The sequence below is a fragment of the Hippopotamus amphibius genome, chromosome X (assembly GCF_030028045.1).
Source record: "Hippopotamus amphibius kiboko isolate mHipAmp2 chromosome X, mHipAmp2.hap2, whole genome shotgun sequence".
NCBI lineage: Eukaryota > Metazoa > Chordata > Mammalia > Artiodactyla > Hippopotamidae > Hippopotamus > Hippopotamus amphibius.
Window position 1 is genome coordinate 42,149,459 of NC_080203.1, and position 26,552 is coordinate 42,176,010.

At 36.4% G+C, this 26,552-nt stretch overlaps 1 protein-coding gene across 7 annotated transcripts in view; it reads left to right on the forward strand.

Annotated features, from left to right (window-relative positions):
- Positions 1-26,552, forward strand: part of NUP62CL (nucleoporin 62 C-terminal like) — a 74,706-nt gene that overhangs the window by 23,927 nt on the left and 24,227 nt on the right. For 6 of the 7 annotated variants that reach the window (XR_009050294.1, XR_009050293.1, XM_057718375.1 and 3 more), the window contains 6 exons: positions 11,491-11,594; positions 13,137-13,229; positions 17,419-17,563; positions 24,524-24,674; positions 25,037-25,086; positions 25,231-25,365. Coding sequence is in view for 5 of the 7 variants with exons in the window: in XM_057718375.1 (XP_057574358.1) it covers positions 11,537-11,594; positions 13,137-13,229; positions 17,419-17,563; positions 24,524-24,674; positions 25,037-25,086; positions 25,231-25,365 (632 nt within the window). In the remaining 2 variants the exon portion in view is untranslated. The remainder of the gene's footprint in view (positions 1-11,490; positions 11,595-13,136; positions 13,230-17,418; positions 17,564-24,523; positions 24,675-25,036; positions 25,087-25,230; positions 25,366-26,552) is intronic. The other variant, XM_057718376.1, reaches the window with a different exon arrangement.

The following is a 26,552-nucleotide window of genomic DNA, read 5'->3' on the forward strand; positions in this document are numbered from 1 at the left end:
TTTTTGTGTATGGTGTTAGGAAGTGTTCTAATTTCATTCTTTGACATGTAGCTGTCCAATTTTCCCAGCACCACTTTTGAAGAGGCTGTCTTTTTTCCATTGTATACTCGTGCCTCCTTTGTCAAAGATAAGGTGCCCATATGTGTTTGGGCTTACTTCTGAGTTCTCTATTCTGTTCCATTGATCTTCCTTTCTGTTTTTGTGCCAGTACCATACTGTCTTGATCACTATGGCCTTGTAGTATAGTTTGAAGTCAGGAAGCCTCATTCCACCAACTCCATTTTTCCTTCTCAAGACTGCTTTGGCTATTCAGGGTCTTTTGCATTTCCATACAAATCGTAAGATTTCTTGCTCTAGTTCTGTGAAAAATGCCATTGATAATTTGATCGGGATTGCATTGAATCTGTAAATTGCTTTGGGTAGTACAGTCATTTTCACGATGTTGATTCTTCCAATCCAGGAACATGGTATGTCCCTCCATCTGTTTGTGTCATCTTTGATTTCTTTCATCAGTGTCTTAAAGTTTTCTGCATACAGATCTTTTGCCTCCTTAGGCAGCTTTATTCCTAGGTATTTTATTCTTTTGGTTGCAGTGGTGAATGGGAGAGTTTCCTTAATTTCTCTTTCTGCTCTTCCGTTGTTAGTGTATAGGAATGCAAGAGATTTCTGTGCATTAATTTTGTATCCTGCTACTTTACTAAACTCATCAATTAGTGCTAGCAGTTTTCTGGTAGAGTAAAAGATTTTAAATTTTTAAGTTAAGCTTTTTATTTTGACATAATTGTAGATTCTCAGGCAGTTCTAAGAAAAAATACAGAGATCCAATATACCCTTTGTCCATTTTCTCCTGGTGGTAACATCTTGCAAAAGTATAGTACAATATACAACCAGGAGGTTGATATTGGTAGTCAAGATATAGAATAGTTCTCTCACCACTAGGAGTCCTCATTTTGCCCTTTCATAGAAACACCTACTTCTCTTCTGCTCCCATACTCTACTTAACCCAGGCAACCACTAATCTGTTCTCCATTACTGTAATTTTTTCATTTCAAAAATGTTATATGAATGGAATCATACAGTATATAATCTTTTGGGAATGGATTTTTTTCACTCAGTATGCTTCTCTTTAGATCATCCAGATTGTTGTGTGTGTCCGTTGTTTTGCTGCATAGTATTCCATGGTATGGATGGACCTCAGTTTATGTAACTATTTGTTATTCAAATAATTTTTCCTCTATAGGTCAGATGCCATTTTTCTGTTGCTGCTTTCAATATTTCTTCCTTTTTTTAAAAAATTTTTTAAAAAGAACTTTATTACTTTTTGGCTGTGTTGGATCTTCATTGCTTTGCGTGGGTTTTCTCTCATTGCAGTGAGTGGGAGCTACTCTTCCTTGTGGTGTGCGGGCTTCTCATTGTGGTGGCTTCTCTTGTTGCAGAGCATGGGCTCTAGGTGCATGGGCTTCAGTAGTTGCGGTGCATGGGCTCAGTAGTTGTGGCTCATGGGCTCTAGAGCACAGGCTCAGTAGTTGTGGTGCACAGGCTTAGTTGCTCTGCAGCGTGTGGGATCTTCCCAGACCAGGGATCAAACCCATGTCCCTTGCATTGGCAGGTGGATTCTTAACCACTGCGCCACCAGGGAAGTCCAATATTTCTTCTTTGTCTTTAGTTTTCAGAAGTTTAATTATTAAGTGTCTTGGGGTAGATTCCTATCATTCTGTCATCAAGTTCATTGATTCTTGTCTCTGTCTCCTCTATTCTGCTCCTGAGTCCTTTTGCTTAGCATTAATTAGCTTTACATTTTGGTTGTTGATATCTGGTTATCTCAAATTTCCACTTGGTTCTTCTTTATATCTTCTGTTTCTTTGTAGAGATTTTCATTTCCTTTCCTTTTTTTTTGCTAAGGCTATTTTTTCTTGTGTTTCAAGTGTGTTCATAATTTCTTTTTTTTTTTTAATTTTATTTCTTTATTTATTATTTTTTTGGGAGGTACACCAAGTTCAATCATCTGTTTTTATACACATATCCCCGTATCATAATTTCTTTTGCTGCATTTTTTTTAACATGGATGCTTTAAAATATTTGTCAAATAATTATAACATCTCTGTCATCTTGGTATTGTCTTTTAAAATTCCATTTGAGATCTTTCTGGTTCTTGGTAGGATGAGTGATTTTTAATTTAAACCTGGACATTTTCTTATTATGTTATGAGACTCTGAATCAGATTAAAGACTTCAGCTTTAGCTAACTTTATTTGGCATTGCTCTGGCGTGAGAAAGAAGGATTTTGTTATGTTACTGTAAGGTGGGAGTAGAACATCATTTTTCGCCATTGGTCTCCATTGCTACCCAAGGCAAGGGTCTCTTAGCTATTGCTGGGCAGGAATGGGATTTCCTGCTCCTGATGTGGTTTCCACTGACACTGTGAGGACATGGTTCATTAACTGCTGGCAGAGATAACATCCTGGCTCCCTACTTGACCTTCTCTGGTACCATCCTGACTGGGGTACTGGGACACCTCATTATAGCCTCACAATTGTGGAAGTTTAGGCTCCTCACTTACTATTCTCTGGAATAGGTAATGAGTAGGACCACACTTTTTTCTGTGATGTTTGGTTACAGTACAGTGGTTGTTGTCTAAAAGTTTTCTGTCTCATTGGTCTGCCCCTTTCTTTGTCTTTTGTCTAGAGAGCAGGCTTTTGTTGGGTTTTGTTTTTCTATACCCATTGCTGTTTCTGGCTTGCCAGCCTATTCAACTCCAAGCCTGGGAAATACGAGGCGGAAAGAAAACCTATGGAATTCATTACCTTAAAGTTCCTTGGGTCTTAAGATCCCTAGCTGATTTACCTTCTTCCCTCCACCTTTCAGGATTTTCTTGTCTGTTTTATATATAATGTCTAGGGGTTTTAGCTGTACGTAGTAGAAGGAATAAGGAAAAGTACATTTTCCTGGAAACATAAGATTTAAATTTTTATGTTGTCAAATCTCTCATTCTTCTGAGTTTCTCTCTCTGGACTTATTTGTATAGACCTTTTTCATCTTAGGATTCTTAATTTTTTTTGTTTTTTATGGTTTATATTTTTAGGCATTTCCTGCCTTCCTCTTGATTACTTGAACAATTTTTAGAATTCTGTTATATTTTTAGGAATCTTATTTTTTTTCTAAATGATTAGGGAATTAAACCATTATATTTCATTAAATAGCCATTCTTTCCTTATTGATCTGAGATGCTGCCTTCCTCATACACCAAATTATTATCTATGCTTGGTTCTGCTTCTAGACTTCCTATTTCGTTCTATTGATTTGTCCTTTCTTGTTCTAGTGTCACCATTTTGTTATTGCAGCAAGCCCCAGTATCTTGTAGTGTATGGCCACCTTCCCCCATTCTGTTAAAAAGAATCATGCCTATTTTCTATGGCCAACAGTTTATTAGGATAGTTGACATTTTCCTGTATTCTTAAACATGAGGGAGTTAAGGCTGATTTTGTTATCCTTATAGCACTAGATGGAGAAAATTATGATATTGAACCCTTCCTCTCGTCCAGTGGTTCTCAACTGGAGGTGATTTTTTCCCCCTCTCCCAGGGGATATTTGGCAGTATCTGGAGACATATTTGGTTGTCCAGACTGGGTAAGTGTTACTGGCTTCTAGTGGGTAGAGCCCAGGGATGCTGCTAAATACTTTGCAGTGCACATAAAGGAAAAGTTTGTTGTTGTTGACAAACAACACTTTTGACACCAAATATTTGGAGGCTCTTCCCACACCAGCCAATTCTCCAACTCTCCAGACACCAACTGGGTGTCCTACAATTCAGTTATGATGCTCACCACCTGGAGGTAGCATAGACCCCACAGGGTAAGGGCTCAGTTCCTCGAGACTGTCCCCCACTTCAGATACCAATCGCAAGTCCCAGATTGTTACCTGTACTTCTGACCAGTTGGCTACAAACTGGGGGTTCCCGTGACCCCTCGCTCCTTGGGTTGGATGATTTGCTAGAACAGGTCACAGAACTCCATGTGTTCACCAACCCAGAAGCTCTCCAAACCCCTTCATTTAGGGTTTTGATGGAGGTACCGTTACGTAGGCAAGATTGATTAAATCTTTGGCCTCTGGGGACTGAACTCAATCTCCAGCTCCTCTCCTCTCCTGAGAGGTCAGAGGGTTAGGCTGAAAGCCCCAACCCTCTAATCACTTGGTTAGTTCCTCTGGTAACCAGCCTCTCAGCCTTAGGAGCTTTCTGAAGTTCACCTTATTAACATAAGTCAGGTGTGGTTGGAAGGGGCTTGTTATGAATATAACAAAACAGACTCCTTTCACCTTTATTGCTCTTGGCGTTATTTCTGAAACTGGGGACAGAACCCAAATGTTATAACAAAAGATGTTTCTCTCTCTCTCCTCGCTTAGGAAATTACAAGGGTTTTAGGATTTTTGTCCAAGAAAGGGGACAAAGACCAGATATACGTGTCTTATATCCCAGCATGGGACAGTCCTCCAAAATAATGAATTATCTGGCCCAAAATGTCAGTAGTGCCATGTTGGAAAAACCCTGCTCTAGTCCCATGGTTAGGAAAATGAGACTTTGTCTTTTAAATCCTTCCTTATGTAAGAGTAAGGCTCCTTTAGCTTAAAAGCAAATCATATTAAATGGCATTTGTTTCCTTAGTTACCTCTGGGTATGTGATTTAAGGTCAGGCCTCTGAAATTATGCCAGTATCTGAGACAGGTGATCAAGACTGTAAAATATGGGCATAAATCAAGTGTACATTTAATTAGCGCTAGTGAAGAGGTTTCAGTAATACGGCCAGTTACAAAATAAATAATGCATAAACCAGTAGCTTTCCCATGTTTAAACGATAGTAATTGGGAAATATAATGGAGGAAGTTCCCATTAACAATTTCAACCAAAAGTATGAAATGCCTAAGAATGAACTTGAAAAATGTGCACGACCTATATGAAGATAACCATAAAATTTTACTGAGGAATATAAAAGAAGGCATGAATAAATGAAGAATACACACAATCAATAGTGTAAGAATGTCATTTAGCTCCAAATTAATCAAGACATTTAATATAATTCTTATAAAACCACAGTGGGAATTTTTGGGGGAAGGAAAGGAAGGGGAGACTTTACAAGGTTCTACAGTTTAAATGGAGGGGATTAATGTGTGAGACTAGGCAACTCTTATTTTTTAAGGAAAGTAATGATAGCATACTTGTAGAAAAATATATGAAAATATATTGTAAGTTTATTCTCTAACTGTAAGTTTAAAATATTTAATATAAAAAATAAGTGAATTCTAGTGCTTCACTCTCTTGTGGAACAGGGATAGAAAGAAAAATCAGTGAAAAATTTTAAAGTACAGAAACAATCCTGGGTTTATGAAGATGACATTTCCAATCTGGGGAGAGAGGCTGGAGTAGTGAATAAATGAATTCCAATAGCTGACTAGCCAGGTGATTTGGGGGAAGGGGATTATGTTTTGCCTGAAAAGATTAACTGAAAGAAATACTAGATGAATTAAAGGTAGAAAACGAAACCATAAATATTTAAAAAGCATAGGTGAATATGAAAATGTGTAAATAATATTTCTTAGGTTGGGGAGAGGACCATTTATTTAAGTATAATTTTAAAATATATAATATAGTCAGTGAAATGATTCCAAATTAAGACTACAAAAAAAGTATAATAGGTATACTGTCCCCCATCTACCCTGTGTTACTTCCCCTTGTTCCCCATCCCGTCTATTCAGCTAACCATTGTAATTGTACGTATCCTTCCAGAGTTTCTTCATGGATTTGCTAGCAAATAAAAATATATATTCTTAGCCCTCTGCCTTTTTTTAAATAATATAAACAATAGTATACTCTACACACTCTTCTGTACCTTGCTTTTTAAACTTCATACACTTATTTAAAACATTTTGTAGCTCTTTTCACATCAGTCAGTATATGGAGAGCTTCCTCGGTATTTTTTATAGCATCATAGAATCCCATGGTCTGGATGTGTTATAATTTATCTAGTTGGTGGGTGTTTGGGTTGTTTCCTCGTTTGCTAATATAAACAGTGGTGCAATGGATATCATTTTGCATGTCATTTTACAGGTGTATAAGTATATCTTTGTGGGTAAATTTCTAAAAGAAGAGTGAAGTAAGTCAGAAAGAGAAAGACAAATATTGTATGCTAACTCATATTTATGGGATCTAAAAATGGTACTGATGAACTCAGCAACAAGAACAAGGACGTGGATGCAGAGAATGGACTGGAGAACTCGAGGATTGGGAGGGGGCGGGGGGTGAAGGGGAAGCTGAGACGAAGCGAGAGAGTAGCACAGACATATATATACTACCAACTGTAAAATAGTCAGTGGGAAGTTGTTGTATAACAAAGGGAGTCCAACTCGAGGATGGAAGATGCCTTAGAGGACTGGGGCAGGGAGGGTGGGGGGGACTCGAGGTGGGGGAGTCAAGGAAGGGAGGGAATACGGGGATATGTGTATAAAAACAGATGATTGAACCTGGTGTACCCCCCCAAAAAAAATAAAAAATAAAATAAAAATGGTACTGATGAACTCAGTGACAAGACAAGAATAAGGACGCAGATGCAGAGAATGGACTGGACAACTTGAGCTTTGGGGGGGCGGGGGGTGAAGGGGAAGCTGAGACGAAGTGAGAGAGTAGCATAGACATATATATACTACCAACTGTAAAATAGATAGCCAGTGGGAAGTTGCTGTATAACAAAGGGAGTTCAACTCGATGATGGATAATGCCTTAGAGGACTGGGACAGGGAGGGTGGGGGGGAGTCGAGGGAGGGAGGGAATACAGGGATATGTGTATAAATACAGATGATTGACCTTGGTGTACTTCAAAAACTGGTACAAGAGTGTAAAGCAATTATATTCCAATAAAAAAAATAGATGCGTTTGTAATTTTTAAAACATTGGCCACTTATTTTCCATAGGGGTTATACCAGTTTACACTCCCGTTAGAAATCTCGTGGTTGCCCATTCTTTTCAGTGTCCTTAAACAGAGTGTGTTACTAGTTTTTTTATTTCTTCCCATCTGTTAGGTGAAATTGTTCTCAAGGTGTTATAATTTGTGATTTTCTCCTAAAAGTGAGGTTGAACACCTTTTATATGTTTGAGAGAATTTTGAAACATGACATGGAGACTTAAACCATAAAGGAGAAAACAGTGGAAAGATTTGACTACATAAAAAATAAAAACAAAATTAAAAAAGCAAATGGCAAACTAGGATTGGGAAATATTTGCAACAATTGACTAAATAGCCTCGAGATATATCTATATCTATATATCTTTTATATATAGAATATTTTACATGTATATATATAATACTCTTATTAAAAATCAGTAATAAGAAGACAGTACTCCAAAGAGAAAATGAGCAGATGACATGAATAGGAAATTTTGAATGAAGAAATTGAAGTAGCCATTAAACCCATGATAAAAATTTAGCATCACCGGTAGGTATTGAATTAGAAATATTAAAGTACCTTTGCTATAATTGATTATTTCTTTAAAAGTATACATGTGGTGTTTCTCTTAAATGAAGCATAGGGATATTCCATGATACACATTTTAAATAGTTGGAGGTATGTAATAATGTTCCCAGTTCCTTCCTAGCATCTCCTCCCTGTCTCCAAACCCCCAGTGGCCCTAGATGTTTTGGGTAGCAGAGTCTGACATCATATATTATCATGAATTGTTCAACAGTTGGATGCAGGCAGCAATAGCTTCAAATGCAGTTACTTATTAAGTACTTTTTCCTTTTGAAAAGGAAGAAGAATATCTGTAATTATGTATTGGAGTCTGGAACAGGTTGGCTCAATTCAGCATAAATATTTATTGAGCACTTACTATTATGTGCCATGTGCAATGATCTACAGTGAGGATGAAAAGACAAACTTTGTTTTCAGTTAACCAATTAATCTTATTTGTGTCTTTTATGTACTTAATTTATCTAGCTTTATTTCTTTTTTAGATTTTTAGTTTAAATTTTCAAGCAAGAGGCCAGGTAATCTGTTTTCTGAAACTTTATTCCGGATGTCTATTTATTATTATTTCTTACAGATTTGTTACTGTATAATTCACATACCATGTAATTTACCCATTTAAAGTGCACAATTAGTCAGTAGTTACTGAATAAAATCTGTTTTCACTGCTTTAAAAAAATAAAAAATAAATAAAGCACACAATTAATTGGTTTTTAAGATATTCACAGAGTTGTGCAGCCATTACCAAAGTCGATTTTAGAATATTTTCATCACCCACCAAAGAAATGCCGTACCCATTAGCAGTTGCTGCCCATTCTCTTCTCACTCCAGCTCTGGCAACCATGAATCTGCTTGCTGTCTCTACAGATTGCTCTGTTCTGGACATTTTGTATAAACAGAATCATACAATATGTGGTATTTTGTGATTAGCTTCTTTTACTCAGCGTGTTTTCAAGGCTTATCCACGTTTTAGCATGTATCAGTACTTCTTTTCTTTTTAGAGCCAAATAAGATTCCATTGTATTAATATACCACATCTTATTCATCCATGCATCAGTTGATATTCATTTGAGTTGTTTCCTTTCATCTTTTGTCTGTTATGGATAACGCTGCTGTGAACATTCATGTACATGTTTTAGTGTGTGGATATATGCTATCATTTCTTTAGTTTGTATACCTAGGAGCCTAGGAGTGGAATTACTGGGTCATATGGTAACTTTATGTTGAACACGTTGAGGAAGTGCCATACGGTTTTCCAAAGAGATTACAGTATTTGCATTCCCATCAGCATTACATGAGGTTTCCAACTTCTCCATATCCTTGCCAACACTTGATATTATATAGCCCTCCTAGTTGATATGAAGTAGTATCTCGTGGTTTTGATTTGTAATGCTCTAATGACTAATGACATAGAGTATGACTTCAAGTGTTAGATGGCCATTTGTATCATCAACTTTGCGTCTTTCTGACCTTTTTTTTTTTTTTTTTTTTTTTTTGCCACACTGCGTGGCATGCAGAACCTTAGTTCCCAGGGATTGAATCTGTGGCCCCTGCAGTGGAAGTGCAGTCTTAACCACTAGACTGCCAGGGAAGTCCCCTGGCCATTCTTTTGTAGTCACCATCTCCTTCTGACCACAGCCTGGAAAGGATCTCTACTTTTAAGGATTCATGTCCTTAGATTTTCCTTACCTGGATAATCCAGGATAATCTTCCTTTATCAGGTTTCTTAACCTTCACCTCATTTGTAAAGTCTCTTTTGTCAAGTAAGGTAATATGTTCACAGACTCTGGGTATTAGGATGTGGCTATTCTTGGGGACCATTTCTGTCTACCACACCATCTTAACAATATAAAGTTTTCTGATCCATGAATACAAGATCTTCCCATTTATTTAGGATGCCTTTAATTTCTTTTAATAATGTTTTGTATTTTTCTGGATACAAGCCTTGCACTTGTTTTGTTAGATTTGTTTTTTAACTATTTTATTCATTTTGAACAATTGTAAATGGAATTTCATTTTTGGATTGTTCATTAATATTACATAGAATTGTAATTTATTTTTATATTGATCTTGTATCCTGCAACTTTGCAGAACTTGTTCATTGTTCTAATAGATTTTTTTGTGGGTTCCTTAGAATTTTCTGTGTTCATGATCATGTCATCTGTTAATAGAGATAACTTTACTTCTTCCTTTGCAATCTGGTGTCCTTTATTCGTTTTCTTGCCTAATTGTCCTGGCTAAAACTTCCAGTGTATTGTTGAATTGAAGTGGTAAGAGGAGACATCCTTGTTTTGTTTCAGATGGCAGTGGAAAAGTATTCAGTCTTTCACTATTAAGCATGTTAGCTGTAGGTTTTTCATAAATGCCCTTTATCATGTTGAGGAAGTTCCCTTCTCTTTCTAGTTTGTTGAGTGTTTTCATTATGAAAGAGTGTTAGATTTTCTCAGTTGCTTTTTCTGCTTCTATTGAGATGATCATGTATTTTTTAAATAACAGCATAATTAAGGTATAATTCATCTATCTTAAAATTCACCCTTTTAAACTGTACAATTCAGTGTTTTTTAAAAAATATATTCACAGAGTGTACAACTATCACCACTATGTAATTCAAGAACATTCTCATCACCCCCCAAAAAAACCCTGTAACCATTAGCAGTCACTCCCCACTACCCTCTCCTCCCAGCTCTTGGTAACCACTAATATACTTTCTGTCTGTGGATTTGCCTATTCTGGACATTTCATGTAAATGGAATCATACAATATGTGGCCTTCTGTATCTGGCTTCTTTCATTTAGCAAAATATTTTCAAGATTCATTCATGGTGTAGCATGTATCAGTACTTAATTCTTTGGATCCTCAGGAGGGCTCTTTTCAGCCTTCTCTTTCCCTGGTTATCTCTGCTAAACTAGCTGGCCTGTAGCCTAAATGTTGCTCTCATGAAGCTACTTACTTCCTCTTAATTGCTTAGCACCAAAATCTCTATTTTTTCCCAAGAGAGTCCTTTGGCTTGAACTTCCTCACACTCTGTTTCAAATAAAGTCAGTTCTTTGGACATAGCTTGCGATCTCTGTGCTTACAGGCTACCTTTATCCCTGGGCAAAATCTTTGAACCAGTGCTTTGGGTGCTGGGCAGTGACAGTTGCCTCTGATCTTCTTGCTTCTCTCTTGAGGTATGTAACCTCAGCCCTACAGGTAAGTTGGGGCAAGGCAGTCAGGGTGATTGATGGGGCTCCAGTATTCTCAGCCTGCTGTGCCTGGTATAAAACCTCTGCCCTGTGAGTGGGGGCTGACTGGAGGAAGGGAGCCCCTCAACTCTTGGCTGTACTCACTAGGAATTTCAGCCCTTTAACTGTGTGTTGGAGGTGATGAGAAATGCTGGCTGCTTCCCCTCCTAATGAGATACTATATTCCTTGGTTTGGCGCTGGGGGAGGAGGGAGTCAAGTCTTCTTGGCGACTCCTGCCTGGAGTATAGCTTCCCTCAAAGTGAGCAAGGGGATGGAGGGAAGGAAGAGAGTGGGTTATGGTTCGTATGTCATAGACTGTCACTGGTATTACTGAGTTTTAGCAGATTTTCTTGAATAAATGTTTGTTTGCTGTAAACCTTCAGGACAGTTTCCAGAGATTTCAAATTTTTTTAAAAAATATTTTTTACCAGTTATAGATGCTTCACTGGGGAATGGGACCCTAGGACTTCTTATGTCACAATTCTGGAAGTGGATCCCCCTCTTAGGTTGCTTACCTTTTCAGTTAAGTTGAGTTTCTTTTTTATGATGGTGCTAGAAAGCTGGCTATACTAAGCAATACTGATGGACTATTCTTTAAATTAGGGTTTTACTATGTCATATTTATTAAATACCAGGGTACTTGATTTCCCTTGCTTTGTTGTTATTTCTCCATATAAGTGAAGTTTGTTATAATGGTGTTTTACTTATTAAAAAATCATTTTTATTGACATATTTTTCTGCTTGTTACTTTAAGGTTGGCTCCAGCATCTACTGTTGCTGCTACTACTAGTGCAAGCACCATGCTGTTTACCTCATTTTCAAACACTTCTGCTTCCACTACTGCTACCGGGTTCTCATGTAAGTTACTGGTTGCAAAGAAAATACTATTATTTCGCATCAGACCACTTAACTCAATTTGCCAGTATAAGCTGTGGCTCTCCGACATCCCATAAATTATCATTATGCTTGATCCTATCTGTAACTGCTGATATCAATAGTAGCTTTGCTTAAGAACCTAATTGTCATGGCTTTCGCTATGAATTTTATATTAACATGATTATTACAGCTTAAAATGATGATTTTAAGCATATAATTCATTAACATTGTAATGTTTTGAAACAACTTCTTGAAGTTCATGGAAATAGGAAAAGTGGGAGTTTTGCCAAGTATGTCTGAAGGGAAGAAGTCTTATCCATGTGAATAAGATACAATGGGAAATAAATGTTGGAGCCTTGCTGTATTTTGTTCTTCTACATAGACCAGGTTTGTGGTCCTTACATTTTACCTGTCAGAAGTGTTACATGACAAAACGACCAGATGTAGTTTTGAGCTTTAATGACACTGTGTGATGTCTCCTGTTCTTTCCCCTTAAAAAATGAACATCTGGATGATTTGAGCTGAGAAGTGGGACATGATCTTGTAACCCCAGCTTCTTTGCTACACACCTTCCATTAGTTAGAGTAATAAGAAATGGTGAACATATTGAATTCTGTATATATCTTAGGCAATTCTTTCTTACAGGTCCGTATAAGCTGCTTGTGCTTTTAAGGCATCTTCACAGTGCCATGACGTTCATCATTAGACTTTGTTATTGTAATCCTGGCAGTAATATGGTCCTCCCCAAACCCTGTTATGTTATAGTGAGGTCGTTACCATTTCTGGAAATAAAACTTGCCAGGAATTACTGATGCCTAGTTGAGCATGAAAAATGGTGACCTGCCATCCCCATCGTCTTGTGCAGTTGGCGTAGGTGAACATTAGTTGAAATTGCGGGTTGCCACTTGAATTGTACTTTCGTCCAAGTAAATACAATTCCACTCTTGAGACATGACTGAGATTCTGGAAACCTTTTGATACATGTAAGCAATATCCTTCTCAAGTATAGTAGATTTTGTGAATATGACCATGTCTGAGGTTGGGAGTTAAAAATTATTGAATGAATTCCATTTTCGATCAAAAGTCTTGACTTCTGACCTTTGACAGGTTTTTTTTCTTTCCTGTCTTTGGTGTCCTTGCTTACAAAATGAGAAGAAATCTTGACCACAATATTTTTAAAATTAACTTTAATGAGGTATAATCTACATGTCATAAAATTAACTTAAGTGTATAGTTCAATGATTTTTAATAAATTTACTGAATTGTGTAACTATCACTATAATCCAGTTTTAGAACATTTCTATCATCCCAGTAAGATCTCTGAGCCCCAGGCAAGTACTAATCTATTTTTTGTCTCTATCTATGCCTTTTCTGGACTTTTCATATAAATGGATTGACTATAGTTTTTTGAAGTTTAGCCAAAGTTACTAAAGGACTCCTCAGATGAAAAAGACACTGCATAAATTCTTTGCTCACTGTGTTTGATTAAAAGGGCAATAGGTAATATTATGTTATTCTCTGCAGTTGGTGCCCCTTCGGTTGGAATACTTGGTGGTACAACTTTGGGATTTGGATTAAAATTCCATGGAGCAGGTGGAGCAGCTGCTGTTGCATCTAGTAAGATTTTAGAATTATTGGGATGTGCTTGGATGCTCATTTGAAATCTACTGTGTAACAAACAGTAAGTAGGTTGTATTCCTTGGCTTCTAGGACTGAGTAGATTTTGATCATCTCATCAGAGTATCCAAAAGGTACATCAATATTGATGATTGCCAAAGAGTAGAGACAGTTGATATCAATGATATTGCTTCTTTGAGATGAGCATAATCAAAGGTGCTATCAAACTCTTCTCAACTTTGAAACTTAAAATTTTTTATTGATCATACTGTTTAAAGTGACCCAATATATTGGGATTCATAGAGTTTTATTCTCTACAAATTAATTTAAGGTTTGACCTGTATTAACCTTGATCCTCTCCTAAAGCTGATTACAAGAGTTTCTGTAGACCTATCCAGTTAGGCACTAGTTAGGTTGTAAATTAAAGAAAACTTGGTTATCCATTGCCTTTTAGCTATCGTGAGTTGGGTGGTTAGAGGTTAGTTACTACTTAAAACCTACCGTTTAAGTCAGATTCCACTTTAGGGAAGTCTTGCTTGTCTTTACTTTAAAAAGTTTACTTAGGGCTGAAATGAATCTTTCTTCAAACCTGTCATAAACTAAAAGTCAATCCCTGTTAAGTTTAAAATAATTATTCCTAAACAGAGATGTACACCATCTTTTGCATGAGCAACACTTAACTGAGTTTCTACTGTATACTCGGTTAACTGGCCAACCTGTGAGCATTATGAAGGGTATGGCTTGAGAACTTTATAAGTTACCATATTTGCAAAAAATATAACACATAGCTTACCTTATAAAATGCTGAACAAAAATTTATTCTTTCAGTTGTACATTGAGTCACTGAACTATGAATTTGCAGGCTCTTTGGTATCTCTGCTGTAACTCACCCCCTACCTAAGTCTTCAGATTCCTTCCTGCAAACTGGTACCTTTGCTACTAGCCCATTGCATCCACCGCTGCCTTATGTACTTACCCACCTCCCTATCAGGCATATCTCAACTCAGTACCTCCAACCCGCAGATATTTTTTCCCCTACTCACCTTTCTTTCTCCCCAAGTATATTTACTTGCTCAGATTCTTCATCTCACAAATTAGCCCCGTAGGGCAGCTTTCAGGTATCTGTATCTGTAAATTTATAGCCATTTGAAATTATTCTCTGCCCTAGGTATAATCAGCTAGTATTAAGAGAAGCTTGCTTGCTATCAATCTCATCTTTCGTATGAGTCTAAGAAAGTAATGATGTCCATTCCTAGCATGGAGTTAAGATACATAGTTGTTGATCAGAGACAGGATAGGAAAATTGGATTGTAGGATCTTTTAAAGGATGGTCTCACTATTTTATGTTGATGATCTTTAAGATCATCAGAATGAGATTTATTTAAATATAAATCCAAATTTGGTGTGCAATTATTTTCTTTTATAGAACACTGCTTCCCTTTTAGTACACAGATGACATAGTTAACTGTATTTAGTTTAGACCAAAGTTGTAACTTGCAAAATCAAACCGTTATAGAACCTTCATTCTCAAAACCATTGCTTCTTTTGGTGTTAATTGAAATATTATTGATATTTGAATATTGTCTACTATGCCAGAGCTAATTTATACCTTTAAAAATACCATAAAAATAAGGAACAAAGATAAATACCATATAAAAAGTTTAAAATAACCATACCATTTTTTATGACTCAAGATTCCTTTGTGTTTAGACTGACAGGTATTAATTTCCTGAAGGTATTGCATAGCATCTTTGGAGAGGTGTTCATTTGTCTGTTAATCTCTTTCTTTAGTGGTAGTGATGCTGGTTGCTTTTGAAAAATTATAAAAACCATACACACATGCATATATACATATATCACACCTTCTAGAGGGAACAGTTTGGTGCTTGTCTTAGCCTTTTTTCCAAATACATGCAAACATACATTAAATTTATTTGTTTTACAAAAATGGGTTACACACACACATAGTGTTAGAATTTGCTGTTTTCTCTTAAGTATATATTATGTTTGGACATCTGTCCATGTTAGGAAATGCTGACTTAAAAAAAAAATCTTGAGTGAAGATAAGCTCCTTCACAAGAAGGACTTGTTTTTTCTTAATTGTTTTTCTATTTTTCTGCCTTGAATGTAGTAGTTACACAATGTTAGAATGAATTAATAAAGGGGGGGGTCTTGGTAGTGTCATTAATTTTCAGCATTACTGGGGAAGGAATTCTTTTCGGATACCATTTCTTATTCTCAGTTGAAGAACGTGATGACATACGCTGTAAAGAATGCCATGTGGGATCCAATCTGTAATCTCTCCAGTGTTTTGATTGATAGTGACCCCAGGGATCCATTGTGATTGGACATGGTCTTCCCTTGTGGTGCTCATTCCACTTTCACAAAGACTAACACAAAGAATGGGGGAATTATTGTAAGGATCCTTGTGGCCCAAAGGGAAATGAAATCTTGTGGAAATCTAATACAAGTATTACCGTGGCAATGAACTTCAAGGAAATTGGAATTCAGAAGTTGTTCTAAAGTCAGCTTTAGGGACCTCCTGAATCTCATATTGCACGTACATAATTCAGCTATTCTCCTTTTTTCCATTTTTTTCCCTTTTTTAACTTCCTTTTGGTTTCTTTACCTCTTTTTCTATCTTACTATTTAGCTTATTCTTAATTTTGACTTGTTCATGATCTTTAATTCTACTTCATGTTTTTCCTCTGTCAGTCCTTTCAGCTCCCTCTGCCTATTGTCTGATTCTTTCTACATGTTTGGAAATATTTCCAAATTTCTGCTTAGAGTCTGATTCTTTCCATATTTCTGGAAATATTTCCATATTTTTACCTACCCTCTGATTCTTTCCGTAGTTCTGAATTTTCGAAAATGAGATTCTGACCTATCTTATCCCTGTTTGGCTAGACCTTTTTGTGCCAGACTCTCTTCTTAGGCTGCCAGTAGCATATGGGGTGGCCTCCTATACTTCAGATGCCCACTCTTGTCAACTGTGAACTAGGATCAAAGGACAGAGTTACTGAAATAAAGAATGGGTAGCTGAGCCTGATCGTTCATCAGGAACGGAGTAGGCCAGTTTCCCTAAGAATAGGCAGTGCACATTGGCAGGTACCGTGATATATGTATTTATCTAAGGTGGCAATTAACCTGAAAATATTGCTATATTGGGAAAGCAAGGCTCACGTAAAACAAACAGTTGTATACATGTTATAATATATTTTTATAACAAATTTCTTGTTACAGAAGCAGAGTTTATTACTTACGAGAACATTTGAAAATTCAAAGAACCAAAAAGAAGAAAAGAAAACATTTCCAGTTCCCACCAGCCACAATTTTGTGTGCATTGTTTGTTAAGTGTTCACTGTGCAAGGAAGAACCAAAAGTGCTATAGAAGTTCAGAAAACCAAGAGATATAACTATGAGTAGAAGAGAAGTGGGGAATAAACATGGGGACGGAAGAATCTGAGCATGGCCATCATGTGTACTGAGAATTTCGTGTACAGAAGACAGGGTGTTCTAGTAGGGGTGTAATAGAAAAGACACATAGGAGAGAGGTCTGGGCTGTAGATAAAACTTTCAGAGGCTTTTAACTATAATACTGGCTAAGATGTATGCCTACCATGAGCTATGGTGTAGAGAAACAGGCAGTCGCCCCTATTGATAGGAATGTAAATTGGCAAAATCGTTTTGGTAGGGGAATTTGGAAAGAAATACTGCAATTTAGAGCATGCTGACCCTTTGATATAACAGTGTCATTTCTAGAAATTAATTACAGATATATTCATGTAAGTATGCAAAGTTATAAATGTACAGAGATTTTGTGTAAGATTGCAACTATTCTTTCCTTGAAAGTTTAGCAGAACTAACCAGAGAGGTCATCTGGATCTGGAGTTTTCTTTATAGGAAGAGTTTTGAGGATTGATTCAATTTCTTCAATGGTTATAGGTCTGGTTACGTTATAAATTTTATTTTTCTACGCATTTATCCAGGATTTTGAGTTTTTAGCAGGAAGCTTAATCCAGATACCTGGCCTAACATATATTACAGCAACGTTGAGTTAAAATCCATACAACTTTGGATTCAAATCCACAGTTAAAAAAACACTTCTATAGCTTTTCATCCTGAATGATCAAGGACTGAATTTTAAAATTTCTTACTTATTACTAACATTATACACTTTATTTTTCAGCTACAGCGTCAACCACCACCACCACCACTGTAACTACCGCCACGACCACCACCACTACCACCAGTAGCTTTACCTTGAATCTAAAACCACTGACATCAACTGTTCCAGTCGGCAGTACTTTTATACCTTTTACTTCGACTGTTAAGTAAGCATATTTATTTGAAAATTCGTGTGAGTTTCATTGTATTTGTCATATATAAGGCATAGTTTGCTTGTGTATCTCTAGAATAGTGTTTGAAAGTTAGGTAAATGACTCAGAGTCGAGGAGCAGTTAGAGAAAGGATTTCGTTGCTTAGGAAGTTGAACAACTAAAAGGATACCTTTGTCTTCTGATTATTTGTTTTTTTAATTAAACTTTTTATTTTGAGATAATTGTAGATTCACATTTACTTCTAAGAAATAATACAAAAAATTCTGTGTGTACTTAGCCTAGCTTTCCCCAATAATAATATCTTGCAATACTATAGTACAGTATCACATCCAAGGTATTGACATTCATATAGTCAAGATATAGAACAGTTCCATCACCACAAGGATCCCTCCTGTTGCCCTTTTATATCCACACTCGCTACCCTCTTCTCCTTTCCCCAAACCTGGGCAACAGTTGCTCTGTTCTCCATTTCTATAGTCTTGACATTTAAAGAAATGTTATACAAACGGAATCATACAGTATGTGATCTTTGGAGACTGTTTTTCCCATTAAGCATAATTCCTTGAGATAAAGTTGTCACATCCATCTAGAGTTGGTTCTTTTTTATTTCTGAGTAGTATTCCATGGTATTACAGATGCGCCATCATTTGTTTAATTTTAACCATTCACCCGTTGATGGACGTCTAGGTTGTTTCCATTTTGGGGCTATTATGAATAAAGCTGCTATGAACATTTGTGTACAGGTTTTTGGTGACCCTAAGTCTCATTTCTGTGAGGTAAATGCCCAGGTGTACAGTTGCTGGGTGGTATGATAGTTGCAAGTTTTTTTTTTTTAGGAAACTACCGTAAATCTTCTCCAGAGTGGCTATGGTAAAAGTGCTTCCCTTTTACCTGCGCAACAATGTATGAGAGATCCAGCTTGTCCACATTCTTGCCAGGATTTGGTGCTGTCACTATTTTTTATTTTAGCTCTTCTGATAGATATGAAATGGTATCTCGTGGTTTTTTTTTTAAAGCTCTTTATTAGAATATAATTGCTTTACACTGTTGTGCCAAGTTTTGAGGTACACCAAAGTGAATCAGCTGTATTTATACATATATCCCCACATCCCCTCCCTCCTGCGACTCCTTCCCACCCTCCCCTATCCTGGCCCTCTAAGTCATCACCCATCATCGGGTTTATCTCCCTATGTTATGCAGAAACTTCCCACAAGCTATCTATTTTACATTTGGTAGTGTATATATGTCAATGCTACTCTCTCACTTCGTCCCAGCTTCTCCTTTGGCCCCCCCACCCCCTCCCCATGACTAATGATGTTGAACATTTTTTCATGTGTTTATCTGCCATCTGTATATTCTCTTTTGTGAAGTGTCTGTTCATATCTTTTGTCCATTTTCTACTTGAATCTATTTTTTTTACTAAGTTTGGAGAGTTTTATGTATTCTAGATACCTGCCCTTTGTCAGATATGTGGTTTATGAACATTTTTTCTAACTCTGTAATTGGTCTTTTCACCTTTTAAAGAGTATTTCACCAAACAAAACATTTAATTGATGAGGTCTGATTTATCAATTTTTCCTTTAATGAACTGTGCTTTTAGTGTCAAGTTTAAGAACTCTGCCTAACCCCAGGTCCCAAAGATTTTCTCCTAATTTTTTTCTAAAAGTTTTATAGTTTTACATTTTACATTTAGGGTTGTGATCTATTTTGAGTAAATTTTTGTATAAGGTGTGTGTTTTAGATTGAGGTTCATTCTCTTTTTTTGGTCTAGGGAGGTCCAATTTTTTTCATTTGTTGAAAGCCTATTTTCTTCCACTGAATGGCTTTTTCACCTTCGTCAAAAATCAATTGGATGTATTTGTGTCAAATACTTTTTCTGCCTCAATTGATAGGATCTTTTAAGATTTTTGTTCTTTAGCTTCATGATATGGTGAATTATAGTCATTGATTTTCAAATGTTGAACCAGCCTTGCATATGTGGAATAAATCTCACTTGGTCATGATGTATTCTTTATAAATACATTTTTAGATTCAATTTACTAGTATTTTGTTTGTGGGCTTTTGTATGCAAGTTCATGAGAGATATTGGTCTCTAGTTTTGTTTTCTTTCATTTTAAAATTCTGCCTTTTGTTTGATATCTGGATGTTACTAGCCTTATAAGATGATCTGGGAAATATTCCCTTCACTTCTATTTTACAGAAGAAATTTTGTAAAATTTGTATTAATTCATTAAATGCTTGACAGAATTCTCCAGTGAAATCTCTTCTTACAGAGCGTTTAAATTATAAATCAATTTCTTTAATGATTCTAGGACTATACAGGTTATGTTTCATTTTCAATGAGTTTTAGTAGTGTGTGGTTTTCAAGGAATTGGTCTGTTTCTTCTAAGTTGTGAAATTTATGAGTGTAAAATTGTTCCTATTCCCTTCTTGTCCTTTTAATAGCTATAGTCATAGTCCCCTGTTTCATTTCTGATATTGGTGATTTGTAGCTTTCTTTTATCAATTTTATTTACCTTTTCCCAAAGGAGTAGCTTTTATTTCACTGATTATTCTCTATTATTTTCATTTTCAATTTCATTGACATCTACTCTTTACTATTTCTTGCCTTCTGATTGCGTTGATTTTATTTTGCTCTTTTTTCTTGAGGTATGAACTTAGATTATTGATTTGAGACATTTCCCCTTTTGTATTGGAAAGCATTTAGTGCTATAAATATCCTCCTTCGCACTGTGTTAGCTGCGTACTACATATTCTATTATGTTGTATTTTCATTTTCATTTAGTTCTGTGTACTTAAAAAATTTCCCTTGATAATTCCTCTTTGACTCATAGATTATTTAGAAGTGTGTTGTTTAATATCCAAGTGTTTGGAAATTTTGTTTTCTTTTTATATTGATTTCTAGTTTGAGTCCGTTGTGGTTGGAGAACATGCTCTGTATGATTTCAATTCTTTTATATTTGTTCAGATTTGTTTTATGGGAGGATATTATCTTTCTTGGTCAATGTTCCATGAGTACCTGAAAATTGTTTTCTGCTCTTAGGTGGAGTGTTCTGTATAAGTCAATTAGATTCTGTTGCTTCACTGTATTTTCAGATCTGTATCCTTGCTGCTCTCTAGTACTTCTTTTCAATTGTGGAAAGTGGCTTTTTGAATTTCCCAACTGTAATTGTGGATTTGACTGTTTCTGTCTTTAACCCTATTAGTTTTGCTTCCTGTATTTTGGGGTCCTGCTGTTTGCTTGGTACATATTTAGGATTGTTAGCCTTCCTGGTGCTTCAATTCCTTTATCATTATGTGATGATCCTCTTTGGTAATTTTCTTTGCTCTGAAATCAACTTTATCTGATATTAATAGTCATTTATTTTTAAAAATTAATCTTGCATGTATATCTTTTTCCATCTTTTTACTTACAACACATGTCCTTGTATTTGAAGTGAGTTTCTTATAGACAGCATATTGATGGATCATAATTTATATCCATTCTGCCAATCTCTCTCTGTTAGTCGGTATATTTAGCATATTTACATTTCAGGTAATTATTGATATGTTAGGGTTTAAGTCTGCCATATTTTTATTCATGTTTTTTGTTGTTTGTTACTTCTGTTTTTTGTTTCCTGTTTCTCTTTTTTTAAAGCTTCCTGTGGGTTATTCAGACTTTTTTTTGTTAGATTTCCAGCTTGTTCTATTTATAGTGTTTCTGAGTATATTGCTTTGTATAGTTTTCTTACTGATTGCTCTAGGTGTTGCAGTATACATATGTAACTTACAACCACCTAGCCTTAGTGACATTTTAGCACTTTGGGTGAAGTGTAGAAACTTTACTTCCATTTAGTTCCCTTTATGCTTCTTACCTTTTAAGTATAATTGTCTCAGGTATTTCCTCTATGTACATTGAACACCACATTCCATGGTGTTATACTTTTTGCTTCAGCCGTCAAATGTAATTTATGAAACTCATGAAGGGCAGAATAGCCTATTATATTTACCCTTTTCCATCCATTTAGATGTTCTTCTTTCCTTTATGAAATTCCATGCTTTCTTCTGTTTTCAATTCCTTTCTGTTTAGCCACTTCAGTGGTAGGTTTGATAGCAACAAATTCTCTTAAGTTTACTTTGCATAAAAATATCTTTATATTCCCTTCATTTTTTTTTTTTTTTTTTTGGCACACGGGCTTAGTTGCTCCACGGCATGTGGGATCTTCCTGGAGCTGGGATCGAACCCGTGACCTCTGCATTGGCAGGCGGATTCTTAACCACTGCGCCACCTAGGAAGCCCTTCCCTTCATTTTTTTCAAGGACATTTTCACCAGATATGGCAGTTGTGGTCAACAGTTTTTTTCTTTCAGTATTTGAAAAATGTTGTGACACTTGCTTTTAGTCTCTGTGGTTTAAGATGAGAAATCCACTGTGATCAAATTAGTGTTCCCTTTTAAGTAATGTATTATTTGGCTACTTTCAAGATTGTTTTCTTTATTTTTAGTTTTCAGAACTTTAAGTATTATGTGTTTTAGTGTGGATTTCTTTGAATTATTCTCTTCGGGGTTTGCTCAACTTCTTGAGTTTTTAGGTGTATATCTTTTGGCAAGTTTGGGAATTTTTCAACCTTTATTTTTCAGAATACCTTTTCAATCTCATTTTGTCTTTTCTTCTCTTTTGTATAATTCTCTGATGATAAGTATGTTACCTCTTATTACCATCCTTATTCCTTAAGATTTTTTTCATTTTTTGTCTCTGTTTTCTCTCTGCTATTCTGTAAGTTCTGTTGATTTATCCTCAAGTTCACTGATTCTTTCCTTTGTCATCTCCACCCTACTATCAAATCCTTCAAGTGAGCATTTATTTCAGTTATTTTTCAGTTCTTTAATTTCCATCTGATTGTTTTTCATAACTTGTATTTCTTTGTTGAGATTTTCTTTTTTTCATTTGTTTCCCCAGACTTCATAATTGCTTGTTGGAACATTTTTTTGATGATTGCTTTAAAATTCTTTTCAGATAATTCCAACATCGGATACTTCTCAATGTTGGGATCTCTATACTGTTTTTTTCTCTTTTGTGTTGTGATTTTCCTGGTTCTTGATATGATGGGTAATTTTCGATTGTATCCTGGACATTTTATCTATTAGGAGATCTGGGTCCTATTTAAACATTTGTTAATTGGGGAATCCTTTTGTTAAGGTGTAGTGCAAGAGTTGGATGTGTTTGTATATTCAGCTTCCCACTGGACCCTGCCCACACTACCTCAGCCAAAGTGATGCAGTGACTCACACTGCCTCAATGCAGATGAATGGTTTGGAAGTTCAGTTCCCCCTCAGCCCTGCCTACTCATTCCCCATGAAAGTGGCGGCATTGCATTGTACCACTTCATTGCCTCTAGTGCGGTTATAAGCTCAACTTCCAGCTGGACCCTGGGGCCCCCAGAACAAGTGGAAGTGGGGGACTCATATTGCTTAGTTACTGCAGGGTAGAGGCAGAATTTCAGCTTCCTATTGGGCCCCATTGACACAAGAGGATTGGGGAAGCAAGATGTCAACTACTCTGCCTCATATCACCTCATTCAGCCTCATTAATGCTAGGTTGGTATGGAGGCTTAGCTCACTACTGGGTCCTGCTGATATAGGCTCTGGGAGAAGGCAGACAGAGTGCTCACTGGCCCTACTTTGCCCTGCCTTAGTCAGTCTTGGTTCTTCCAGTGGGTGTAGAGGTTAAGCTCCCCACTGAGCCTTGCTGACACAGGGGTGGTGGGAAGTGGGGTCCTTACTAGCCCAATTTGTATTACCTTGTTCAGTCTCGATGCCAGGTGGCCAGGTGATGCCATTAGCCACCACTGACACTGAAGAGAAGGGGTAAAGCCTAATGGTAACTAACCCTGTCTCACTCTGCCTTATTAAGTTGTGTTGCTGCTGGGTGGGGATTTAGGTTTAATTTATCACTGGACCTCACCAGCAGTACCCTGGTGGGGGAATTGGAACACTGCCTGCCTCTGCTGGACTGGGAATTGATCACCTCTCCACTCAGCCCTACTGATACTACCCCAGCATTGGAATCAGAGCATTGCCTGGTACCGCCAGTCCCTTGATGGAAAATAAGGTTCCTGCTCAGCCTATTTGATACCACCTGGTAGGGGAATCAGAGTTCCCCTTGGTTCTGCCTAGTGGAGGGTAGAAAATCAGCTGCCTGCTCTGTGTCATGGATACCAGTTAGGTGGGGAATGGGTCACTTTGACTAAGTGGGGAGAGGAACTCCTGTCACTTTGGCCACATATATGCAGAGTGGAGCTTATGTCATGCTGAGCTGAGGGAGAAGGAAGGGAGCAGGTAGTGGCACAAAACTTTAGCTGTTCTTACTGAGATTTAGTAGCTATCTTTTTTTAAAATTTATTTATTTACTTTATTTATTGGCTGCATTGGGTCTTCATTGCTGCACACAGGCTTTCTCTAGTTGCGGCAAGTGGGGGCTACTCTTCGTTGTGGTGCATGTGCTCTTCATTGCGGTGCCTTCTCTTGTTGCGGAGCACAAGCTCTAGACTTGCGGGCTTCAGTAGTTGCAGCACACAGGCTCAACAGTTGTGGCTCACGGGCTCTAGAGTGCAGGCTCAATAGTTGAGGCACATGGGCTTAGTTGTTCCGAGGTGTGTGGGATCTTCCTGGAGCAGGGATGGAACCTGTGTCCCCTGCACTGGCAGGTGGATTCTTAACCACTGCGCTATCTAGGAAGTCCCGAGATTTAGTAGATACCTTAATAAATCTTTCTTTATCTGCTGTATTCCCTTAAGATAATTTCCGGAGACTTTGAGTGTTTGTTTTAAAAGTAATCTTTACAGTGGTTTTGTTGGGGAGCAGGTCTGAGAAACTCCTCATGTGCTATTTTCTTCTCTAAGTCCTCATATGTTATACTTAAAAAAAATCTGATCATACTTTTGAAAGCATGATCATACTGTCTTCTTTTTTTTAGTGCAATCATAACTCCTGTGATGACATATGGTCAGCTGGATGGTCTGGTAAACAAATGGAACCTTGAGTTGGAGGATCAAGAGAAACACTTTCTTCACCAGGCCACCCAGGTCAATGCTTGGGACCATACATTGATTGAGAATGGTGAGAAGGTAAAAAGATATTCTCATTAATCTACAAGTTTAATCTACAAGTTAATCTCATTGTAAAACTATTTTCAGATGAACACAAGACCTGTGTTTCATGGTTAATTTTTTCTTCCAATATTGGTGATAAACTTAAACATATCAATATTTTCTTTAGGTAATAAGTGCCCTGAATTAGGAACTCTTTCATACTTAAAGTGTATATCAGAAAATAAATACTGCTTTAAAATTACAATATATACAAATCAATAATAATGATTTATACATTTTTTTAAAACATCAATAAATATGAAGAATATTTTAATTGTAAAAAAATTACAATGTAAATTCAAATATTTACACTATTATATTCTTATTTTCCTTTATAGATTACTGCTTTACATGGAGAAGTGGAAAAAGTGAAACTGGATCAGAAAAGGTAGAATCTTAGATTCCCTAGGTTGCAAAATTAAAGATCTATTTCTTTGTCTAGTTGTTTTTCCTTGTTATAGTTTATTGACATTTATTTTGTCACTCCAAGTTCCTTTCATCAGCCCTTCTATTCACTTGTTTGTTTTTTCAGGCTAGAACAAGAATTGGATTTTATCCTGTCACAGCAGAAAGAACTAGAAGATCTCTTGACCTCTTTAGAGGAGTATGTAAAGGACCAGAGTAGGTCTGTTTATGCACAGTATGCAGATGAGGAGCGTGAGAAGACGTAAGTAACTGAATAAAGATTGAGGAATGGGGAAGGACTTAGCTACTAAAAAAAGGGAAAAATGGTATTGAAAGGAAGGGAATAAAAAATTGGTAGAAAAGTGCAAGTTCTGTTGGTTGCCATTTATCAACTTATTCGGCTATTTTCTGTTTATCTTTTCAGGATGCTTGAAAATGAAGTAATCATTCTGGCAATTTTCTTTTATAGCGTGTTGTACACTGTTATTAATCTCAAGCTTGTACATGACCACTGTAAAGTTTTTATATTTGTCAAGTCTGTTCTTAAATTAGAAATACAAATTTTATGTGTGTGGTGTCATGATATTGTGAAATATTTATGATCTCCTATTTATATTGACTTTTAAACTTAATATTCATGCAATTGCTTCAGTGATGAATTCATTTCCTATTTTAAAGGTAGTTTGTTAATCTGGAGGCAAACTGCATGGCTTTTCAACATTGAGTGATTTCATCAATGTCTTGGGCTGGATATGTTTTATTTGTGTATCAGTTTTTACCTTTGGTCAGTATATTGCCAGTGTTCCCACAGTAATTTTATCTCTTTGGGAACTGAGATTTGGTAATCAGGCCAAATTATAATGTTGTTAGGAGAACTTGTGTGAATGTGCTACATAAACTAGATTGATATTAAATCTGATTCATCTTATCAATGGCTTATTAGTGAGTCAAGCCTGAGCTTATTTTTCTTTTTTTTTTCATTTTATTTATTTATTTATTATTTTTTGGGGGGTACACCAAGTTCAGTCATCTGTTTTTATACACATATCCCCGCACCTGAGCTTATTTTTCAAAACTTTGCAAGTTAACTTTTTTGTAGGTGCATTAAATGTGGTAAGTATAGCTAATCTGTATGGACCCAGGTTCTGTTTCTGTTTTTGTATTTCAGCCTTTGTGAATCTTTCCTTTCTTTGCATTGATTATTGACGCATTCTATAATTTTTTTGGAAACATAGAGTTACATTTTCCACCATGAGATCCTAACTGTAGGTTGAAGAAATAATTGAAACATTAGTTCCTTTCGAGTTGCTTTTACATAGTCAGATTTATATTGTGTTGGAATCTTTACTAGAATCTTCAACAATCTAGGCAACCAATTACCTATAAGTACTGTGGGACAGAAAGGCAGTAGATAGTTATCAATAAATCTAATTAAATTATTTAATCTTT